Source organism: Mobula birostris, chromosome 5, assembly GCF_030028105.1.
Source record: "Mobula birostris isolate sMobBir1 chromosome 5, sMobBir1.hap1, whole genome shotgun sequence".
Lineage (NCBI taxonomy): Eukaryota > Metazoa > Chordata > Chondrichthyes > Myliobatiformes > Myliobatidae > Mobula > Mobula birostris.
The window spans coordinates 16,731,462-16,755,675 of record NC_092374.1 but is presented as its reverse complement, the minus strand read 5'-3'; the positions used below and the strand labels follow the sequence as shown (position 1 = coordinate 16,755,675).

Below are 24,214 nucleotides of genomic sequence, written 5' to 3'. Positions count from 1 at the left end.
AAACAACTGGTTAACGCGAGTGAATACAATAGCTGCATAAATGTAACCCGCGGGGTTACGGCTAGGTATTTTTTCCCCTCTATTAGCTACGTTTAGACTGCACTCGGGCCTGTCCAACGTTAGCAGTGCCCTTGAACCCACGGAACCCTCCCTTTTGTCTCCGCTGCCGCGCTCGAGCGTCGCCTCCGACCGTTTTTTTTTCAAAAACAAACACGTCACGCCCTCAACTGAATAGATGGGCGTGACCCCTCCACACGCCGACCAATCGGTGTCCAAACCTCCCGACTTTCGAATTTTGCGCGAGGCGCTTGCCGGCGAGACGGGCCAATCAGACGCGACCGCCTGCGATTCAAACTGGGACATCCCGTAGCAGAATGGGGCGGGGGGGATGACCGAGGGAGGTGAAGTCGGCGGGATTGAGAAACGGCGTGAAGCGCAGACTAACCTGCTGGCTGGAAGGGGCGAGGGCCAATGGAGCTGCAAAGAATCTCCTCCAGCCCGCCTCTGGGCCGGGCTCCCGACCAATCGGCGCTGGGCAGACGCCGTGATTGACGGCGTTGGGGGAAGGAAACGTAATGAAGTTAGGGTGAAGCGTATCATAGTGAGAACCAGCGCCCTGTGTAGCTTTGTAGTCTATTGACGCCTTGTGTAGTGTGAGCCTGGTAGGTATCCCTATGTATATCGCTGTACGGAGTGTGTGCGCGGGATATTTTATTTACTTAAAAAATTCTGCTGAGCTTTTTGCCTCTTTCCCAACCCCTTTTGATCGATTTTCTCTATTTTTGACGAAAAGAACGTTCGAGGAAGTAACTATTTTTTTTAAAAAGTACATTAAATTTTGTTTTATTTGCAAATTATTTGTTTCAACTAAGTGAATCTGCGAAACGTGGATTTTTGTTAATAAACTGTATATTTTTATAGTGGAGAAAATGCGCGCGAAGCTTTTTTTAAAAAAAAACACACACACACACACATATATATATATTCTGTTGTTGCGAATTAATATAATGTCTTGATGTGAGATTATGCGAACTGTAAGCCGGAGTTGGAAAGGGGCAAAGTGATGGAAAGGTGGTGCGTGTGTGTGTTCCTTTCTCTGGGAAATGGCCGCCTCTGGGTTTCTCAAAGCTTCGATAATGCAAAGTGCGCAGTAGTTGCTGACCTGTTTTTCTTTTCTTTAAGAAATAAACGAGGTTAAAATAATATGTGCCAGTCTAGTCATTTTGCAAACTGATTTGAAAATTGCATGCAGTTACTCGCTGGTTGAATTCAGCTCTGGTATAAAGTCTGCTCCCTATGCTACTCCATCTGCTTGCTGTATTGTGTGTGTGTCTGTAAAATGGAGGTGGCTGTACTGGCAGGCAGCTCCTACATCTGTTACAGCCCGCCCTTTTCCTTCTGTTTTCTTTATCCTTTTGCTTTTTCAGTCCTTTTTAATGCTCAACTGTTCTCCCTGTTACTGCGTTTTTTTCTGTATTTATATATAAAATTTGTGCTTTTTCAATAAATGGGGAATCCAATCTTAGGAAAAGTTCTTGAACAAATTAATTTGAATTTGTGTGTGAATAGCATGTTCACTTTAAAACACTCGATTTAGCTAGATTTCGACAAGAATTTATATTGGCTTTTTATTTAAACTTGATGTGTAAGTAGTCTTCATTAAACGTAACTTGTAAACCCACGCAATAGATTTTGCTTGTTTAACAAAATGCATCGAAAGTTAATAACCGTTCAGTTTTGCAAAGAATACGTTGTTCTATCTTCAAGTTTGATGAGTTAGCACTACTTTTGTTTACAAGAAAGATTTTTATACCTCCCGGAATGTAATGGGTTTTAATTGCGTTACGTTTCTAAAAAGGCAGTATGCTTCATGAACGGAAGGTCTGAGTATTTTCATTGTTATTTTAAGTATACTCAAACCGAAAAGACTTTGTTTTTAAAATCATTAGATGAATGTGAACAACCCTTTTCAGTCTGATTAATGCGTTACATATGAATGAAACACTGATTTCCAAACAATATTTTCATTATTTAATCTCTATGTGAAAATCTTGAGCGTTTTGAGTCTTTTTGCCGGATTTTTCCCCTTGCTGACCAGTATAACGTAAGAGGCAGCATTTAAAGTTGAGCAGAAAGTAAAGCGGACTTAACGGTAGACAGTTGGGCGAACATGGCAAACAATGCTAACCATTGTATGTTAAGTGAAAGGCGCACCAGCATTTTCACAACTCTCAAGACAGCAACTGTTTTCTTGTCTTTTTTTGTTTTTAATGGGACCTATGGTGGCGGCAACAGGAAGCATAGTTGTTTACGCCACAGAGGGCTTTTGACTCACGGTGTCTGTGCTGGAGCAGTCAAGCTCTTAAGTGTTTTTTAAGTAATGATCTGAATTTAAAGTGTCCACAAGGATCAGTACCCTTTATTGTGAGCTAAAAAAAACCCCCCAAACTCAAACCCATTTCCCAAAGTAAACTTTGGCTTCAACTTGTGATCCTCAGCTACGAAAATTGTAGTTGGAAAGCAACTTGTCAATGGTTTCATCCCTCGCCCAAAACTTGAACATTACATGGTCATTCAGTATTACTGATTGCATTGTACTAATGTATTTCAATGGTTTCCAACTGCTAAAGGTAGGCAGCTAACTGAGAAGCACCGAAGATGCCCGAGGTTGCGAACTCCGTTGTACTTTACGCTGTAGTTGGTGACTTAAGAGTTTACGAAAAGGAATTTTTTTTTATTTGCATCTCATCGCGAAATACCGATTTCACTATGGGTGGCTGAATACTTTTATTTCGTATTGTAGATACAAACCAATCATGGTTAGAAAAGATCCGAATAAGCCTCGGGGCAAAATGTCCTCGTATGCCTATTTTGTGCAGACTTGTCGTGAGGAGCACAAGAAGAAACATCCGGAAGCCAGTGTCAACTTTGCAGAGTTTTCAAAGAAATGTTCTGAAAGATGGAAGGTGAGGTATTTTACACTTTTTTAAAAAAATATCCTTCCAAATTTTTCTGTGTATTTGCAATGAATTAAATCGTTTTCTTTTTAGACCATGTCAAGCAAAGAGAAGGCAAAGTTTGAAGACCTGGCCAAGAATGACAGGGCCCGTTACGATCGGGAGATGAAGAACTATGTTCCTCAAAAGGGGGACAAGAAGAAGAAGAAGGATCCAAATGCTCCCAAGAGACCACCGTATGTATTTTCATTTAGGTGCTTGAGGAAATGCTTTTCTAAGTGGAGTTCTTTTTTCAATAATGTGCTTGTTCTTGCAGGTCAGCATTTTTCATTTTCTGCTCTGACAAACGTCCAAAGATAAAGAGTGAATCCCCTGGGATGTCCATTGGTGATGTTGCAAAGAAACTGGGAGAGATGTGGTCCACAGTGCAACCCAAGGATAAGCAGACATATGAGCAAAAGGCATCCAAATTAAAGGAGAAGTATGAAAAGGTAAGTTTTAATTATATGACGACCTGTTGCTTCCATTTATTGTCTTGACTTTGTAAAGTTTTGTGAGTATAATGAAGATCTATTCTCAAAAGTTAAAATTTATTTTGTGATGGGGAGGATGGAGAATAGTATTGTACATTTGCTTAATCTCTCATCACCTTTGAATTAGTGAGCTTGTTATAGGACCTTTGGATTCCGTTAAGCTCATGTTTTCATCCTCATTAATACACACTCAGTGGCCACTGAATTTTTACACCTGTACATCTCTTCAATTCAAATATCCAATCAGCGGATCATGTGGCAGCAACTCAATGCATAAAAGCATGTAGACATGGTCACCAGGTTCAGTTGTTATGACCAAACATCAGAATGGAGAAGAAATGTGATTTGAGGTAGTTTGAGTATCTCAGAAACTACTGATCTGGGATTTTTATACATAGCCTAGAGCAGGGGTTCCCTGGGTTAATGGTAAGTCTCCATGGCATAAAAATATTTGGGGAAACGCAAGACTCTAGAGCTTACAGAATGGTGGGAAAAGCAAAAAAAACATCCAGTTGGGTGGTGGGCAGTTCTGTGGTTGAAAACGTGTTGTTAATAAGAGAGGTCAGAGGAGAGTGGCTAGATTAGTTTTAAGATGACAGAAAAGTGACTAACTCAAATAACCACATGTTACAACATTAAAGTGCAGAAGACCATGAACATACTGTACACTGGCCATTTTATTAAGTGGAAGAGGTACCTGACCACTGAGTGTTATACATTTGTATTCATTCCATATTGGTTTTCAGTTCTTCATCTTTTCTACTAAGCTTAATTTTAAAGTAATCCCAAACACCACCTTCAGTTATACTATGTACTACTTTGTGTTCCAATGTGTTATTGATGTTTGTTTGGTCTTTGCTGCTTCGCAGTAATCAGCCTTTTTCCATCTTATGCATGCAATAGAGAGTGTAGATTTGTTACATGAGGAAAAATATTTAAATCTTTTCCTCGTGTAAGGAATCTGTAATTGGGGGCTGTTGACGAAGATTAGCCAATGGAGGTGTATTTGGGACAGCATCTGGATTGTAAGCAAAGTCAGTTATTAACTCGGGAAATGCAAACATTTGTAGAATCTATTTAAAGAATGGAGAGAACACGTAGAAACAGCAGCAGCTTCTAACTAGTAAGTACTTCAGCAAAGTTGAACTTTTCTGGAAAGAATTGATCTGATCAGAATTACTGAGTGTGGAGTTAACAATTACATCCATCCTTCAGGAACAAACACACTGATGCTGTCTGTGTGCTCCAAACACAAACTGGAGATTCAGTATCTCAGTGAAGTGAAAAAAATTGGAGTTGTCTACAGATTGCTAGAAAATAATAAGGTACACATTGGTACAAGAGAAAGCTTTACAAAACAGATGTTTTTTAAGTAGTTCTAAGTGTACGAGAGGAAATAGGTTGGTTTGAATGTTTTGGGGGTTGTAATTGACACAAGCCAAATTCCCCCAGGGCTTTATCTTTAAACTTAGCTAAAGAGTGTATTTTCATTGCTATGTTTTTCATTTCAATTAGTACTTCAGTGAATTGTGATTGAAACATAACTTTTTACTGTTTAAATCTGCCTTTTAGGAAGTTGCAGCATATCGTGCCAAATGCAAGAACGATGCTAGTAAGAAGCCTGCTGCCAAACCAGCTCAGGCTGCGAAGAAGAAGAAGGAGGAGGAAGAGGAGGAGGACGATGAAGAGGAGGAAGAGGAAGAGGAGGAGGAAGAAGAGGAAGAAGATGATGACGAGGATGATGATTAAATAGCAACAGATGTAAAAAAAAATCTTTGTCTAAGCTTGATCTATTTTTCTTTGCGAGGACAGGAAATGTGAACTCATTTGTAATTTGGATCAATGGCTTAGGTGTAAAGAAACTGTACAAAACTGTGTATAGTTAGTGTTGTATTTTTACACTTGGTAGCCAGGCCCTGTATTGTTTTAATTGTAAGTAGCTGATTTTTTTTTTAAGGCACTGCCTTTCAAGAAGAAAGGGACTCCAGAGTCATGGAATGTTATTGCCTATTTAATGTTTTGTGTGAAAATTTTCAATGACAAAAGTAGAAATTTTTCTTTGTCATGCAGTTAATACCAATTTTTTTGCCAATTTTTCTTTGTAGATCTTCCGTCACTACATGTGATTGCTAACTTCTCATGGTTAGATCATGATAAGAATCAATACTTTTTTAATAAAACTGAAACAATAACTTGTGGTTTCACATTCAGATTTTAATGTCGAGAATAAATCATCTGAAGTATCAGGGATATAATAGCAACCGTGCAAATGAGGCATTCCTGACCAGAGAGTTGAAGATTTCCTGTGTGTACGTCTTTACTTTCATGCTGGAACATTGTGCTTGGTGTTTGGAGTTAAGTATATTCTTTCTAATACAATAGCAGGACTTTGACTTTTTATTACAATCTGATGCTGGTTGAGTAGATTATCTCAGGCAGCAACAAAAATGGGGTCACTATGTTCTATTGTCAGGTTTTTTTAAACAGTGCGAAGTGGTAGTGGCAGATCCATTGGGTACATTTTAAAGATGAAAGCAAAGTTGGAGGGCTGTGTGGGAAGTGATTTTGGAGTAGGTTGAAAGATTGGCACAATGTTGTGGACAGAAGAGCCTATACTGGGGTTGTCTAACACCTTAAGCTGAGAATCTAATGGCAGGTACCTTGTCTTGTGGAATGGGCATTAACCTTTCTGTTGGCAGTGATACTAAATTCCACAAATGAAAGTGGTAGATGTGTACAATTTGGTGGTGGTTTGGGATCTACTTCAAGTTTCTGGAGTTGAGGCAGCACAGCTCTAACTTTAAAGTTTCTGACTGAGTACCGATGCAAAATTTGGACCTGTTCATTTTTCTCATTTGGTGTAGATGGAAGGACCAATGACCATTTTGTTCATTGTTGCATTGTGTCCAAATGTTCTTGGGACTGAAATTTGAGGTGCCTGGCCCTGTTCCCAAGGCCAGAATTGTGAGGTAGGTCCTGAATGTTGGGGACTTGGGAATGAAAGGGTTGGGAATATGTCAGGACTCAGTGCTGTGGTGTGAGCCCTATAAAGGTGACTGAAGTACATGGAATTGAGCATGAATTGCACAGGCAGTCTGTTGGGTGGGAGGAAGGAGCATTCGATGTGGCAACGTGTGGAAATCTGTGGTGGTTCACTACCTCAATGCAAATTGAGGTCCTATTTATCGCTACTGGTAACTTCAAACAGGCCAACTTAAAAGAGTGTGATACCACAATACTATGAACATGCCTTTTGTCCCACTAGGGGGCCCAAGTACTTGACCATTTCTATACAACTATTAAAGATACATACCCAACCATCTCCTGCCCAGACTTTGGTAAATCAGACCAGTTGTATGCTTCCAGTCCCTGCATGCATACAAACAGAAATGGGGATAAACCAGAACAGAAAGCTGTACAGTACTGGTCTGAGGAAGCACGTGAGTTTACACATGGTTGCTTTGAGTTGGTAGACTAGTTCGTTCAAAGACAACCTGCCAGCCTAGATGAGCATGTCACTACCATCACAGACTTGTATTAGAAAGTGCGTTGAGGACTCTGTCCCAAAGAGGACAATCTAGTTGTTACTGAGTCATAAGCTATAGATTTACCTGGAGATCCAATGTCTTACGAAGTCAAACCTGCAACTGATCTCGGGGTGCTCAAGTTGCCTCCCTCATTCCAAAAACATAAGGGTTAGTAAGGTTTATTAAGTTGTGGGCATGCAATGTTGATGCTAGAATCATGGAAACACCTAAAGCTAATCTTAAAAAAAAATGCTACTGTACTCTCATAACTGCAGATAGGTACAGCCTGAATGATGCCATTGTTGGTAATATCTTGGATTCCAACAACAAGGTGTACAGGAGTGAGATGGATTGGACAGTTGAGAGGTGCCATGACAACATCAGCAAGACTAAAGAATTGATTGTGACTTCAGGACGGACAAGTTTGGGAGAACATCCACTAGTCCTCATGGAGTAGTGGAAACAGTAAACAGTTTCATGTTCTGGGGTGTCAATATCTGGGAGGATCTATCCTGTGCCCAACGCATTGACACAATAACGACTTGAAAGCAAGCAAGTGGTTTCAGAAGTTTCATGAGATTTCATATATTACCAAAGACTTGCAAATTTATGTAGATGTACTGTAGGTCTGATAGCATTCTGACTAGTTGCATCCCAGTCTGGTATGGAAGCTCCAATGCACTGGATTGCAGGAAGCTGCAGAGGGTTTTAGACATTGCCAGTTCCATGATGGGTACAGCACTTCCCACCACTGACGACATCTTCAAGAGGTGGTAAGAACCCTCACCATCCAGGATATGCCCTCTTCTTTTTACTACCATCAATGAGAAGGTGCAGCATCTTGAAGACCCACACTCAACACTTTTGGAATAGCTTCTTCTGTCATCAGATTTCTCAATGATCCATAAACTCAAAACCACTGCCTTCTCATCCTTTTATTTTGAAATAATAGCAATTTTATGTCTTTGCACTGCACTCCTGCCATGAAACAACAGATTTCACATTCATGATAATAAACCTGATTCAGATTCTTAGCCTGATCCAAGAAAAGGAATAAAAACAATTAGCTGAGGGGCAGGGTAAAAGACTGGAAGAACAGCAGACCTCTCCTGAAGGTGAGCAAGAGGAATGATGAGGGAAAAGCAGTAGTCATTGTCTACTTGGATTTCAGCAAGGTATTTGACAATATCCACATGGTTGACTGGTCTGGAGGATTAGATCACATGGGAGCTAGCCCATTGGATACAAAATTAATTGTTGGTAGGGGCGGCGGGTGGTAGTGGCGGGTTTCTCAAATGGAGACCTGTGACCAGTGACGTGCTGCAGGATTCTATATTGGGTACCCTGTTGTTTGTAATCTATATTCATGATTTGATTGAGAATCTGCATAGGTGGCATGGTTAGAAAGTTAGCTGATGAGTGTTGCAGGGCAGTGGTTTGGAAATGGTGTTAAGTAAGTATTGACATGAAGGAACAAGGGATTCTGTAGATGCTGTAAATCTAATGCACACCAAATGCTGAAGGAACTCACCAAATCAAGCAGCATCTATGGAGGAAAATGAGCAGTTGACGTTTTGGACCAAGGCTCTTCATTAGGACTGATGAAGAGTCTCAGCCTGAAACCTCCACTGTCCATTTCCTCTACTGACCTGCTGGGTTCCTCTAGCACTTCGTGCCTATTTACATGAAGGCTTTCTCATCCAACATTGTGCTGTCAAGACCCATGTTGTCCTAGAAAAACACAATGATAGTCAGCCATAGGGCAACATGGTCCCATTCCTGTGCAAAGTTCCGAAGGAGCTGTTGCATAAAGAATGATGTAAACTGTGCAGCCTTAATATCAGAATCATAAGAGTTATTTACAACAGTGCAGGCTCAACTGTATTTTCCAAGTAATTCAAAAAGACCCGAAACTAGTCTTAGCACGAGAAAGGGAAAATGTGTGGATGCTGGGAATCCAACTTGTTCCTCCAGCATTTTGTGTATGTTGCACGGAAATAGTCTTTATTACATTTCACTCACAAAACAAAAAAAAAATTAAATTTCTGGATGGTGTAGAAGGTTGTCAAAGATTACAATGGATATTGATAGGATGCAGAGCTGGGCTGAGAAGTGGCAGATGGAGTTCAACTCAGAAAAGTGTGAAGTGATTTACTTTGGAAAATCAAATTTGAAGGCAGAATACAGGGTTAATAGCAGGATTAGTAGTCTATGTCCATAGATCCCTCAAATTTGCTGCGCAAGTTGATAGGCCTGCTAAGAAGGCTTATCGTGTGTTGGTCTTCATTAGTCAGGGGATTGAGTTAACGAGCCACAAAGTAATGTTGCAACTCCTTTATACCTTGGTTAGATCACACTTGGAATATTGCGTTTGATCTAGTTGCCTCATTATAGGAGGGATATGAAAACTTTACATAAGGTGCAGAGGACATTTACTTGGATGTTGCCTGGATTAGTGAGCATGTCTTATGAAGGATAGATTGAGTGAGCTAGGGCTTTTTTCTTTGGCGTGAAGAAGAATGAGAGGTGACTTGATAGATGTGTACAAGACGATAAGAGGATTAGATCGAGCGGGCAGCCGGGGGGGGCGGGGGTGGTTGGTATATTTTTATGATGATTGGAGGAAAGTATAAGGGAAATGTCAGAGGTAATTTTTTTACACAAATTGTTTGGGTGTGTGGTACCACTGGTATTGACAGATATGTTAGGGACATTTAAGAAACTCTTAGATAGATACATGGATGATAGATGAATGGACTGCTATGGAGGAGGGAAGGATTAGGTTGATCTTAGGGTTGATTTAAAGATCGGCACAACATCATGAGCCAAACGGTCTGTATATGCTGTAATGTTCTATGTTCAAAACAGAATTTTGCAATTGAATTTCCAGACATGTGACTTTTTTTTATGCTGTGGTTTTAAGTTCCTTTTTCTGGTTCCATTTGTTGGTGTGCATAATATTTTCAGTGTAGAATTTTTAAAGCTTGAGTCACTGTACTCCAGTGTGCACTGTTTGAAAGGTAAAGTTGTGTAGGTGGAAAATGATTTAATAGCAATTTTCAGGCACACTTGAGATGTGATGTGCAGTACATGTGAAGAGAGTCAGGTGCTGGGGTAAAATTAGACCAAAAGAGCCAGCAGTAGCTTGATGGACTGAATAGCCTGCCTCCAGGCTATACAGCACATGCATTTGAATAGTGAAGAATTATTTGTGATCCATATTGACAGTACGGACAAGAGTGTAGACTTAATACGTAGGAGCAGAATTAGGCCATTCAGCCCATTGAGTCTGCTCTTCCAAGTAGTAGATTAGTGGATAACATCAAAATTGATTGTATAATAGACAAAGAAGAAGGTTGTCTAGGTTATAATAGGACCTAGATGTACTGGGAGAGTAGATCAAGGAATGTCAGGTGGATTTGAATTTGGACAAGTGTGAAGTGTTGCATTTTGGGAAGATAAAGCAGGGCAAGGCCCTGCAGAGTGCTGTAGAACAGAGACCTCAGCATTCAACTATGTACATAGAGTTATAGGTTTATAGAGCACTGCAACAGGCCATTTGGCCCAGCTCATCTGCTAACAATGTTGCCTACTTGGCCTGATCCCATTTGCTGCATTTGGACAATATTGTCTAAACCTTTCCTATCCATGTACCTGTCCACATGTCTTTCAAACATTGTAATTGTTGCCAATTCTACAGCTTCCTCTGGCAGAAACTCGCTGTGTGAATAATTTACCCCTCAGGTTCCCTTTAAATTACTCCCTTCTCACCTTAAATCTACGTCCTTTAGCTTTTAGATTCAGATTTATTTTATCACATGTACAGTGAAATGCATTGCTTGCATTAATAACCAGCACACGCAAGGATGTGCTGGGGGCAGCCCACAAATATTGCCGTACATTCCAGTGCTGGCATAGCACGCCCACAATATTCAGTAGAACAGCACAAGTGACAACAACAACAGAACATTGGCAACAAAGTAACCACAGCAACACAAGCCATTTCCCCATCCCTACAACCTACTCATCCTCTCCCACATCCAGTCAGGCCTCCAACCCCTAGATAGGTCATCGCTGGGCTCCAGTTCTTGTCCCCTAATTCTCAGACTCACAGACATTGGGCCTCCACCTTCAAATTTTACTGCAGGACACCGATTTCAATTTTGACTTTTGGGTCTCACTTCCAGATTCACATGGACCTCCCACCCTTGTGACTCCTTTGGTCTCTACCTCCTAAATTGGGAAAAGACTGTGGCTAACCACCTTATATCTTCCCCTCATGGTTTTATATAATCTCACCTCTCATCTCCAGTCTATCCAGCCCCACCTTTAATTCATGCCCTCCAGATGTATTGACTATGACTACAATGACTATGACTATGTAAGTGTTTTGTGCACACTTCCCAGTTTAAAGAAGTCAAAAGGCAATGCATCAACTAGGCCTCACCATCCAGACATGCCCTTTTTTTTTAATCGCCATCAAGGAGGAGGTACAGGAGCTTGAAAAGACACACTTAAAGTTTTAGGATCAGCTTCTTTCACTCTGCCATTTAACATCTGAATGGACCATGAACCCATGAACACTATCTCATGTTTCGCTCTCATTTTGCATTCCTTATTGATTTTTTATATTTCTTATCCTAACTCTTAGTAATTTTTAAAAATGTCCTGCCACAGAACAACTTTTACGACATGTCAGTGATAATGCACGCCAGTCTGATTCTGATGGTAATTGCAGAGTGAGGGATGTGTTGCATCATGATTTATAGATTCCGGTGGGGCACACATTTCTGCCGCGGCTGATGGATCCCAGCGCCTTACGGATTTGCATTTTTAAGCAGCTTGATGTATTCTGATTCAATCCCATTTAACATGATCTTATTGCCACTCAGACTGTAGTAAAATATTCGACTGGATCCCACATGGAAGGTTGGTTAAGAGGTTGGAGCCCATGGGATCCAGGGTAAAATGAATTCACGGCTGGTTCGATAAAAGGAAACCTAGGGTGACGGTGGGCAATTGCTGTTATGATTGGACCGTAGTTTACCACGGGGATCATTCCTAGGACTTCTACGGGGCCAGTCCACATCTGACATGTCGAGGGTGCTTGAAGGCCAACTGCGCAGAGCACAGAACAAATATGTCCTGGTAAGAAGGAAGGACAAGGATGGCAAGGTAACAGAACCTTGGATGATGAGCAAATTTAATCAAGAAGAAAAAGAATACATTGGTAAAATTTAGGAAGGTAAAATCAAACACAGCCCTCGATTATAAAGAAGTTAGAGAAGACCTAAAGAAGAGAATTAGGAGAACCAAGAGGGACCGTGGAAAGTCCTTGGCAAGTAGGATTAAAGAGCATCCCAAGGAATTCTCCACATATATCAAGAGAAAGGGAATAACTACGGTGAGGGTAGGACCAATCAAATATAAGGAAGTGGACATGTGCTATCATAACATCATGTACATTAATCACTGAGATATGAATTGTAGGAAGTGCAATTAGTAAGTTTTCAGACCAAGTTTGGAATATTGTGTGCAGTTATGGTCACCTGCCTACTGAGGTTGGGTGAGACAAACTTTCGGTCATAGGTTAAGGATGGATGGTCACATGTTTAAGGGGAACGTCTTCATTCAGAATGTGGAATGAACTGCCAGAGGAAGTGCCGGTTGTGGGTTCGATTTCAACATTTAAGACAAATTAAATGTACATGGATGTGTGGGGTATGGAGGGCTATGGTCAATGGGACTAGGCGGAGTGATATTTTGTCATGGGCTAGGTGGGGAAGAGGGCCTGCTTCTGTGTTGCTGTGCTTTACAGTTGCTAGCGCTCTCTGTCAAAAAACCGATGGTGTTGTGCATAGTCTCAGACTGCAGAAAGACTGCATGTACAACAGGTACAGTAGGTTGGCAAGGATGTGGTCAACGGGGTTTGTCACATATCAGAAATAGAAATGTGAACAGATAATTCAGTTCCTTGGTGCAGCTCAGTATTAAAGTGATCTTATCTTCTACTTCACTGTTTCTTTGCTGTAGAACCCCACATCCTTTGGTTCCTCTAATATTTGGCAATATGTCTTGAACTGGTAGCTCACAGCCAGTTACTTGCATCATACACTGGGGTGTTCTCTTCAGTTACCTGATGAGGTAACCGTTGCCTTTGGCCAGGAGCAGATATTGTCAGGTGGTGCCCAGCCTTCAAAGAGTGTTTCGACACTTAACCGCTACTCTCTCCAGTTGCCGTGTCACCTCTCCCGCTTCAGTGTGTCAGCAAGGGACAGCAGGGAAGAAATGCGGAAGGGCTCCAGTCTCCAAAGCTCTACTTAAGTGATCTTATACTTGGGAAGATTCCATTTTCTCCAGGCACCCTGTGACCCCCAACTCCACTGCCTTCGATAACCGCATTTCATCCTTGCAGACATCGTAAATCAGTTTGTTATGTCTCCCATCTCGCTGTGAAACGGAGACACTTCTTTCTCCCTTATTACAGAGAGAAAGAGCCTGGGGTATGTCAAATGCTAGGGGAACAATGTAGTCTTTGCAGTACTGCAAGTCTGTGTCTTTATTGTTGCTTTTGCTCACGCTTGAGTGCTCGGTGATGAGTGCCAATGCATTTTTTTTGCTGGAACACACCTCAATAATCAGCGAATTACCTGTGAGGCCAGGCAGGAGAAAGGCGACCTAACAGTCGTCTAGTTAGACCTAGCTAACGCCTATGGATCAACTCCACACATCCTCATCCAGGCTGGCCATATCCTGCCAATAGTGCAAGATTTGATCACCAGCTACTTAGGAGGATTCAAGCTTCACTTTAGCCCACTCCATGACATAAGTGAAGCCGCAAACCAGCCTACATCCTGCAAAGTCAATCTGTTTTGGAAAAAGAGTCACTTAAAGAGCAGAGAAATAAAACTTCAGCAACTGATGCCAATAAAACATTGTTATTTCTCTCATATAACACTGTGAAATATAGTTACATATGAATTGCATGCATAAAATCAATTTTGTTCACTTATAGCTGTGTGGACAATGAGATTGACAGGGATATTACCCAAATGCTTTCACTCTACCTGGCTATAATATTCTCATTATAAGTTTGTGAAGATTTGGCATGACCTCTAATACTTTGACAAACTTATATAAATGTGTGTTGGAGAGTATATCGACTGGTTGCATCACAGCCTGGTATAGACACACCGATGCCCTTGAGCAGAAAATCCTACAAGAAGTGATGGATATGGCCCAGTCCAACAAGGGTAAAGCCTTCCCCTCCATTGAGCACATCTACATGGAATATTGTCACAGGAAAGCAGAGTCAGGGACCCTCACCATTCAGGTCAAGCTCTCTCCTTGCTGCTGCCATTAGGAAGAAGGTACAAGAGCCTCAGGACGTGCACCATCAGGTTCAGGCACAGTTATTACCCCTCAAACATCAGGCTCTTGTACCAGTGGGATAACATCATTCAACTTCAGTTGCCCATTACTGATCTGTTCCCACAACCAATAAACTCACTTTCAAGGAGCCTTCATTTTATGTTCTTGATATTTATTGCTTACTTTATTATTATTATTATTATTATTTACTTTTTCTCAGCTCAAGCTGGTAAAATCTGAGGCACAGGCATAGCCAAGCACACTCATTTCTCAATTGCTAGGAACTTTTGGACTATTCTAGTGGTGTTTAGTATTGTGTCCTTCTGATGATTTACATAGATATTACTGTGTAGCCCTAATTGTTTTATGCTATTGTGTAGTCACTTTGGGATGACACCAGCTGTCGATATTACTATCTGGACAATGTATACCCTGTTCATGTTCCAAAATCTTTCAACTTCCTCTTTAAATTGAGCATAATTCTGGTGTTTTTCACTTACTGATTTCTGTAAGTTGTGTCTGTTTGGAATGGCTATATCTATTAAGCAAGATGTTCTTGCTTGCTTATTCTGTATTATTATATCCGGACAGTTATTATGGATTGTCCTGTCTATAATAACAGATTGGCCGTAATATAATTTGTTGGATTATGACTCTAAAACTGGACTTCGACCTTTAATGAGACAGTTGGTATCTTTTCCCCAGGGTCCAAATGTCTAATATTAAAGGACATGCACAACCAATGAACCTATGAGAAGGGGAAAGTTCAAAGGGGATGTGTTTTATAATGAATCTTATAAACAGAAACATTGTCAAAAATCAATACAGTAGGGATACAGGCTCTTTGCCCGAGCAAGTCCACGTTGACCTGGTACCCACTCAGCTAGTTCCAATTTCCTACGTTTGGTCCATATCCCTCTAAAACTTGCCCTTGCTTGTACCTATCCAAGTGCTCCTTAAATTATACTAGTGTGCCTGCATCAAAAACTTCCCCTTGCAGGTCATTTCATTTACTCATCACCTCTGTGTGAAATAGTTGTCACTTTTAAATCTTACCCCCCTACCAACCCTAAATCTATACTTCCTGGTTTATGACTCTCCCACCATTGGGGAATGTCTGTTACCATCCAACTGACCTACGCCCCTCATGATTTTATGATCCATTATAAGGTTTGCAAATACCCATACAGAATATGAAGTGCTGCTCTTCCAACCTGAGAGTGGCCTCCTTGTTGAAGTAACCTCCAACTTGACGGTATGAACATTGACTTCTCCAACTTCCCAAAATTTCTCCCTCTCCCCTTCTGTCTTTTTCCATTTCCCATTCTGGTTCCCCTCTTACCCTTTCCCTTCTCCTCACTTGCCTATCACCTCCCTCTGGTGCCCCTCCTCCTTCCCTTTCTTCCATAGTCTACTCTCCTATCAAACTCCTTCTTCCCCAGCCCTTTACCTTTCTCACATATCGCCTCTAGCTTCTCACATCAATACCCCTTCCTCACTCACCCACCCACCCACCTTTCCCCCTTACCTGGCATCATCTCTCACCTGCCAGACTGTCCTCCTTACACTGCCACACATAGAACATAGAAATCTGCAGCACATTACAGGCCCTTCGGCCCACAATGTTATGCCAACCACGCAAACTACTTTAGAAGCTCCCTAGAATTTCCCGACCGCATAGCCCTCTATTTTTCTAAGCTCCAGGTACCTATCTAAGAGGCTCTTAAAAGACCCTATTGTTTCCACCTCTACCACCTTTGCTAGCAGTGCATTCCATGCACCCACCACCCTCTGAAAAACTTACTTCTGATGTCCCCCTTGTACTTGCTTCCAAGCACCTTAAAATTATGCCCCCTCATGTTAACCATATCAGCCTCAGGAAAAAGCCTCGCATCATCTTATACACCTCTATCAGGTCACCTCTCATCCTCCTTCACTCCACCTATTCTCATAAAGCATGGCCTCCTATCCACACAACATCTATGTAAATCTCTGCACTCTTTCTATAGTATCCACATCCTTCCTGCAGTGAGGTGATCAGAACTGAACACAGTACTCCAAGTGGGGTCTGACCAAGGTCCTTCATAGCTGTAACATTCCCTCACGGCTCTTGAACTCAATCCTACAGTTGATGAAGGCCAACACACCATCTGCCTTCTTAATAACACTGTCAACCTGCACAGCAGCTTTAAGTGCCCTATGGACATGGATCCCAAGATCTCGCTGATCCTCCACACTGCCAAGAGTCTTACTATTAATACTATATTCTGCCATCATATTTGACCTACCAAAATCAACCACTTCACACTTATCTGAGTTGAACTCCATCTGCCACTTCTCAGCCCAGTTGTGCATCTTATCGATGTTTTCGCTGTAACCTCTGACAACCCTCCGGACTATCCACAACACCCCCAACTTTTGTATCATCAACAAACTTACTAACCTATCCTTCTACTTCCTCATCCAGCTCATTTATAAAAATCACAAAGAAGAGGGGTCCCAGAATAAATCCCTGCGGAACACCACTGGTCACTGTCCTCCATGCAGAATACGAACCATCAAAAACCACCCTCTGCCTTCTGTGGACAAGCCAATTCTGGATCCACAGAGCAAGGTCTCCTTGGATCCCACGCCTTATTACTTTCTGAATGAGCCTTGCATGGGGAATCGTATCAAATGCCTTACTGAAATCCATAAACACTACATCCACTGTTCTACCTTCATCAATATGTTTTGTTACATCCTCAAAGAATTCAGTCAGATTCGTAAGGAATGACCTGCCCTTGACAAAGCCATGCTGACTATCCCTAATCTGATCGTGCCTCTCCAAATGTTCATAAATCCTGCCTCTCAGGATCTTCTCCATCAACTTGCCCATCACTGAAGTAAGACTCACTGTATCCTTAGATAGCTGTTTTAGCTATCTACAACTCCATCAATTTTCATGTCATTTGCACCTTGCTAATCAGATCACCTTAGAGTCAGGGTTATTATCACTGATTTATTATTTATTACTGCTTATTATTACTTATGTAGTGAAATGTATTATTTCATAGAATAAGTAAGGATAGGTGGTACAGTGCAAGACATAAAAATTATTCTAACTTACAATAAGAAATACATTAAAAGTAAATAGTGCAAAAAGGAGCAAAACAGTAAGGTACTGTTCATGGGTTCATGGAATATTCAGAAATCTGATTATGGAGGGGAAGAAACTGTTTCTAAAACATTGACTGTGCGTCTTCAAGCTCCTGTACCTCCTCCCTGATGGTAGCATGAGACGAGGGTATTCTTATCTAAATCATTCATGTACACACACTGGCCCACTTTAATAAGCGTAGGAGTGGAACCCAATTTGGTCATCTGCAGCTGTGGCCCATCTGCTTCACGGGTCAACTGTTCGGTGTTCAGAGATGTTCTTTTGGCACACAACTGTTGTAATGCATGGTTACTTGAGTTACTGTCACTTTCCTGTCAGCTTGACCCAGGCTGGCTTTTCTCCTCTGACCTCTCTCATTAACAAGGTGTTTTTGCCCACAGAACTGACGCTCACTGGATGTTTTTTTTTGTTTTGGGCACCATTCTCTGTAAGCACTAGAGACTGTTGTGTGAGAAAATTCCAGGAGATAAGCAGTTTCTGATATACTCAAGCCACCCCATCTGGCACCAACAATGATTCCACAGTCAAAATCACTTAGATTACATCTCTTCCCCATTCTGATGTTTGGTCTGAACAACAACTGAACCTCTTGACCATGCCTGCATGCTTTTATGCATTGAGTTGCTGCCACATGATTGCCTGATTAGATATTTGCATTATCAAGCAGGTGTATAGGTTTAGATTATGAAGACACGCAGTCCTCTTTTATTGTCATTTAGTAATGCATGCATTAAGAAATGATACAATATTTCCTCCCGTCTGATATCACAAAACACAGGACAGATCAAGACTGAAAAAACAAACAAAACCACATAATTATAACATACAGTTACAACAGTGCAACAATACCATAACTTGATGAAGAAGTCCTTGAGCACAGTAAAGTTCAAAGTCTCTCAAATGTCCCACATCTCACACAGACGGGAGAAGGAAGAAAAACTCTCCCTGCCATGCCGACCACAATCCGACTCTGAGTCATCCGAAAACTTCGAGCTCTGATCAGCTCTCCGACACTGAGTACTGAGCGCTATCTCTGTCCGAACGATTCAACCTCCTTCTCGGTCACCAAAAGCAGGCAAGGCCGGGGATTTTGAGGCCAACCCTCCGAAAGATTCATGACCACACAGTAATGACAGCAGCGAATGATCGTTTCAGAAATTTCTCCAGATGTTCCTCTGTGCTTTCACGTCCATTCTCCATCAAATCAGAATTGTCCACGGCCCCTATTTAACACATACTATTTACCTAATAAATTGGCCACTGGGCATATATTTGATTCAACAAAGCCCTCGACACTGATCCCTATGGATCAGGCTTCCAATCAGAAAAAACTATTCATCCACCACTAACTCCTGACTCCTAGCACCAGGGGACAGTAGTTAATAAGCCATATGCAATTCTGGGGTTTATCAATGTATACAAACAGTAGTGTATTCATTTCAGGTCATCTCGTTGTAGGAAGACGTGGAGGTATAGAGAGTGTCCAGAAAACATTCCTGGAAATGAGTACCAACAGTTATAAGGATAGATTATAGGGGCTGGGTTTGTGTTTTCAAAGAGAAAGCTGTGAGAAGACATAACAGAATCGTATGAAATGATAAGGGGTCTGGATAGAACGGACAGCTAGAGGTTAATCTCTTTTGTAGGTTCGAGATCATCTGCATAAACTAAAGGGGAAAAGAATTAATAGTGACATGAGTAATGCAGCATCTGGTGGAATATCAGCATTCATTTTGAGAGGACTAGAACATAAGAGCAAGATTGTACAGATGACGATTTATAAGGCATTGGTTAGACCATACCAATGGAGTATTGTGTGCAGCTTGGGCCTCATGTCTAAGAAAAAAATGTGCTGGCATTGGAGGAGGTCCAGAGGAGGATTATGGGAATGAATCTCTGAACAAAAGGGTTAACAAATGAGGAGTGTTGGATGGTTCTGGGACCGTACTCATGCAGTTTAGAAGAATGGGGGCAGGGGGGAATCTCTCTGAAACCTATCGAATATTGAAAGGCCTAGATAGAGATGATGCAGAGAAAATGTTTACTGTAGTGGGAGACTCTAAGACCAGACGGCACAGCCTCAGAATAGAAGGATGTCCATTTAGAACAGAGTTGAGGAGGAATTTCTTTAGCTTGAGGGTAGTGAATCTGTGGAATTCATTGCCATAGATGGCTGTGGAGGCCAAATCATTAGGTATATTTAAAGTGGAGGTTGATAGCATTGTGATTAGTCAGGATGTCAAAGGTTACGGGGAGAAGGCAGTAGAATGGGGATGAGATGGATAATAAATCAGCCATGATGGAGAGGTGGTGCAGATTTGATAGGCCGAATGGCTTAATTCTGCTCCTGTGTCTTATGGAATCTAGAATGTATGCCTGCAGATGTGATGGAAACAGGCTTCATTATGTATTCTAAGAGGGAATTAGATCAAGTTTATTATCACGGAGATGTATAGAGGTGAGGTAAAAAATGCCATGAAAATTAGTTTGTTGCAACAGCAGCACAGTACATTACAAACACGAGAAACATAAAGTACTTCAATTCAAAATGACAAATTATTCATAACGTACAAAGCAAAATAAACACAATGACATTAGTGCAAGTTGAGGAAAATACAGACTGTGGTAGAATTAGAGGTTTTCAGGTCCATTCAAGAATCTGACGGCAGCGGAAAGAAGCTGTTGTTGAACTTTGAAGTGTGGGTCTTTGAGTTCCTGTACGTCCTGCCTGATGGCAGCAATAGGAGGAGGACATGGCCTGGCTGCTGCGGGTCCCTGATGATGGAAACCATCTTGCTGAGATACTGTTTGGTGTAGATGCCCTCGACGGTGGGGTGAGCTGTACCTGTGGTGGAACTTGCTGAGTCCACTACTCTTTGTAGCCTCTTGCGTTACCGTGCATTGGAATCTCCACACCAGGCCGGGAAGCAGTCAGTCAGCGTGCTTTCCACTGTATAGCAGGTTTTCAGTCTTTGAAAAGATTCTAAATAGAGATGCTGGTGTGCTTTCTTCATGTTGTATCCATGTGCAGAAACGTGGATAGGTCTTCTGAGATGCTGGCACCCTATCCAATGCAGACCTTTCAAATGAGGGTAGATGTGTGTTCATCTGACTTCCCCTTCCAAAAGTCTACAATAAGCTCTTTGATTTTGCAGCTGTTAAACACAAGGTTTTCCTTACCGTGCCACTAACCAGCTGACTATCCTCCTGTACAGGCCCTCATCACCATTCATGATTAGATCAACCGTGGTGTGTTTGGTGAGTCTGCGGATGGTGTTGGTGCTATACTTAGCTACACAGTTATAGGTGTGGAAAGCAGGGGACTAAGCATGCAGCCCTGCAGTGTGCCTGCATCAGTCATGAGAAATATATTCCATGGCCACGTTTTTACGTACACCTGCTTGTTAATACAAATAACTAATCCGCCATTCACGTGGCAGTGACTCAATGCATAAAAACATGCAGACGTGGTAAAGAGCTTCAGATGTTGTTTTGACCAAACATCAGAATGAGGAACTACCTTGTCCGTCCGTCCCTCCCCACTGATCTCCCTCTTGAGAACAAGTGCTATACCTACTCCCTCACTACCATTCAGGGTCCCAAACAGTTCTTTGAGGTAAGGCAACACTTCACTTTTAAGTCTGTTGGGGTCAGCTACCATATCTAGTGTTCCCAGTGTGGCCTCCAGTATAACAGTGAGACCCAATGTAGATTGGGAGACTGCTTCACCGAGCACCTACGCTCTGTCTGCCAGAAAAAGCAGGATCTCCCACTGGCCACCCATTTTAATTCCACTTCCCATTCCCATTCTGACATGTTAGTCCATGGCCCCCTCGACATCAATTTCTCGAACTTCTAGTAATGAACCCCACTTTCACCATTCCCCATTCCCATTTCTCTTTCTCACCTTATCTCCTTACCTGCTTGTCACCTCCCTCTGGTCCTTTTTCTTTCTTCCATGGCCTTCTGTCCTCTCCTATCAGATTCCCTCTCCTCCAGCCCTGTATCTCTTTCGCCAATAAACTTCCCAGCTCTCTACTTCATCCCTGCCCCCTTGCCCAGTTTCACCTTTCACCTTGAGGTTCTTCTTCCCCTCCCCCCACTTTCTTACTCTGATTCCTCATCTTTCTTTTCCCAGTCCTGATGAAGAATCTCGGCCCGAAATGCCGACTGTACTCTTTCTCGTAGATTCTAACTGACCTGTTGAGTTCCTCCAGCATTTTGTGTGTGTTGTTTGGATTTCCAGCATCTGCAGATTTTCTCTTGTTTGTGATCAGAATGGGGAAGAAATGTGATCTAAGGACTTTGACTGTGGAATGATTGTTGGTGCCAGATGGGGTGCTTTGAGTATCTCAGAAGCTGCTGATCTCCTGGGATTTTCACACACAACAGTCTTTAAGAATTTACAAAGAATGGTATGAGAAACAAAAAACACTCAGTGAGCGGCAGTTCTGTGGGCGAAATTGCCTTGTTAATGAGAGAGGTCAGAGGAGACTGAATCGACTGCTGATGGAAAGGTGACAGTAACTCAGATGACCCCATTTTACAACAGTGGTGTGCAGAAGAGCATCGTTGAATGCACAACACGTCGAACCATGAAGTTGCTGGGCTACAGAAGCAGAAGGCCATACGAGGTTCCACTCCTGTGCCTAATAATGTAGCCGCTGAGTGTATATGGTGAGGAAATATTTACCAGGCCGTGAAGAAGCTGGGTGATGGGATGGGGCAAGAGAAATGCTCTTGTAGAAGTTGTAAACACAATGGGCTGAATGGCCTTCTATGCCTTAACAACTCTACGCTTTTAATATATCACTTGTGTGAACACCCCCCCCCCCCCCCGCCCTCCCGTCTTTCAGAATAATGCCAGAGGAACATTTACTTCCACTAGGAAGGGTAGATAAAGCCTTAGTTAATATGTAAAATTAGAGATGCAGCACGCCATCAGTACTAGGCTGGAATAGATGGCATCTGTGCTCTGGGATAAGACTTGAATCCACAACTTTTTGACTTGGGCCCTTGTCATTGTGATCAGCCAGTACTTCCACACCCAATGCTTCTGAATTACGTTTATCTTCAATGATAATAGTTGTGAAATTTGCTGTTTTGTGGCAGCAGTATAATGCGATACATAAAAAAGTACTATAAAAACATAGTAAAAAATAGGTAGTGCAGAAGGAGAGCAAAAAGTGATGTAGTGTTCATGGTCCATTCAGAAATCTGCTGCTGGATGTGAAGATGCTGTTCCTGAAGTGTACGTCCTTACGCTCCTGTACCTCTTTCCTTGATGGTAGCAATGAGAAGAGGGCATGTCCTGGTGCTGATTCACCTTTTGAACTCCTTGTGCAATCATTAAATCGACACCCGATGAACTTTTTTGTGGAAGTGTTGTTCGAAAGTAACAGAGGCAACAAATGTCTGTATGCATGCCCCCCGCCCCCGTAAAAGAACATCTCAGCAAAAGAGTCTGTCCCAGCAGACAGGATTCCCCATGAGCTCAAGAGAAGATGGAAAATAGGAAGTCAGTAATAGGGAAGCAAACCTGGGAGTGATAAGCCTTGCTGATCAGAGGGGAATTCTACCCTCCGTGCTCTGTCATCAGGGCTGGCATTTTTAGATGATGAGGGAACGGAAGGATTTGTGAACAACATAACACTGAGGCCTATGGTCAGCTCGGCTGTGGACTTACTGAATGACAGTGCAAGGTTGAGGCACGGGCTACCTCTGCTTTATGTTTTATGCTTTTTTTTTTAAACAGCCCACCAACCAAATTAAAATGGGAATCTGGTCATCAAATAGAAACTGAACCAAACATTCTCAAAGAAAAATATTGAATATTCTTCCACCAGGTAATTAAACTGTACTTTCCAGGTTGTAATTAACTGCATAAAAACAATCCCTTTCATGGTACCGGCTGAGCACCCCTTATCCAAATTCCAAAATCTTTTCTTCGAGCACTGTCATGACGTCACACAAATGGAAAGTTCTACATGATGCTGGGAAAATTCCCTGGCAATGCACATCACAGACAGTTCAGAGAAATGACCTCACATATGTAATGAACCGAGGTAATGAAAAAAAGAAAAACACTGCAAAAAGCAAAAGATAAAGATCTCGATCGTGTATTGAAAGAATGCATTTGTCAGCATCACAATGAACATATGCCACTAACGGTATGCTGCTTGTGAAACAAGCAAAGATCTAACATGACAAAGTGAAAATTGAAGGTAATTGTGAATATTCAGACTGGTTGCAGAAATTAAGCAAAGGCATGGCATTACATTTTTAAAGCTCTAAAGAACATTAAAGGTAAAGTGTTTGATGATCATGCAGCTTTGGTAAGTTTGTGAAGATTGCTGCTGATGAAAATCTAACACCAGAGGAAATCTCCAATGCTCATTTTTTTAATATACCTTACATAAAACCTTAAAAAAAGTAAAATACAAATAGTGTGCTGTAATCTTTTAATCAAAACATGGCATCGTAGGTGGAGACTAAAAGCTTGCCATTGTTGTTTGATTCAGGTACTCTCCCGCTGCTGCTGTGCTGCTTTTGTTACCCTGCACTCATTATATTTTCACTATTAATGTTATGTAATAATTTTTATTGTTAAGTACATAATGTGTGATGAACAAGTGTGAGACTGTTTACTGGTAGCGCATAAATTCA

The 24,214-nt window shown here is 41.7% G+C and overlaps 1 protein-coding gene across 1 annotated transcript; it reads left to right on the top strand.

Moving 5' to 3' along the window:
* The first annotated feature begins 556 nt into the window (after positions 1 to 556).
* Positions 557 to 5,682, top strand: hmgb2a (high mobility group box 2a). Its single transcript, XM_072257655.1, has 5 exons — positions 557 to 662; positions 2,804 to 2,966; positions 3,051 to 3,193; positions 3,274 to 3,448; positions 5,063 to 5,682. The coding sequence occupies exons 2-5, from the start codon at positions 2,817 to 2,819 to the stop codon at positions 5,237 to 5,239; spliced, it is 645 nt and encodes a 214-aa protein (XP_072113756.1). The 5' UTR covers positions 557 to 662; positions 2,804 to 2,816; the 3' UTR covers positions 5,240 to 5,682.
* The last annotated feature ends 18,532 nt before the right edge of the window (positions 5,683 to 24,214 follow it).

Coding starts and splice junctions, on each gene's coding strand:
- hmgb2a (XM_072257655.1), top strand. CDS start 2,817: ATGGTTAGAAAAGATCCGAATAAGCCTCGGGGCAAAATGTCCTCGTAT. Junction 2,967..3,050: donor AATGTTCTGAAAGATGGAAG/GTGAGGTATTTT, acceptor TTTTCTTTTTAG/ACCATGTCAAGCAAAGAGAA. Junction 3,449..5,062: donor TAAAGGAGAAGTATGAAAAG/GTAAGTTTTAAT, acceptor TCTGCCTTTTAG/GAAGTTGCAGCATATCGTGC.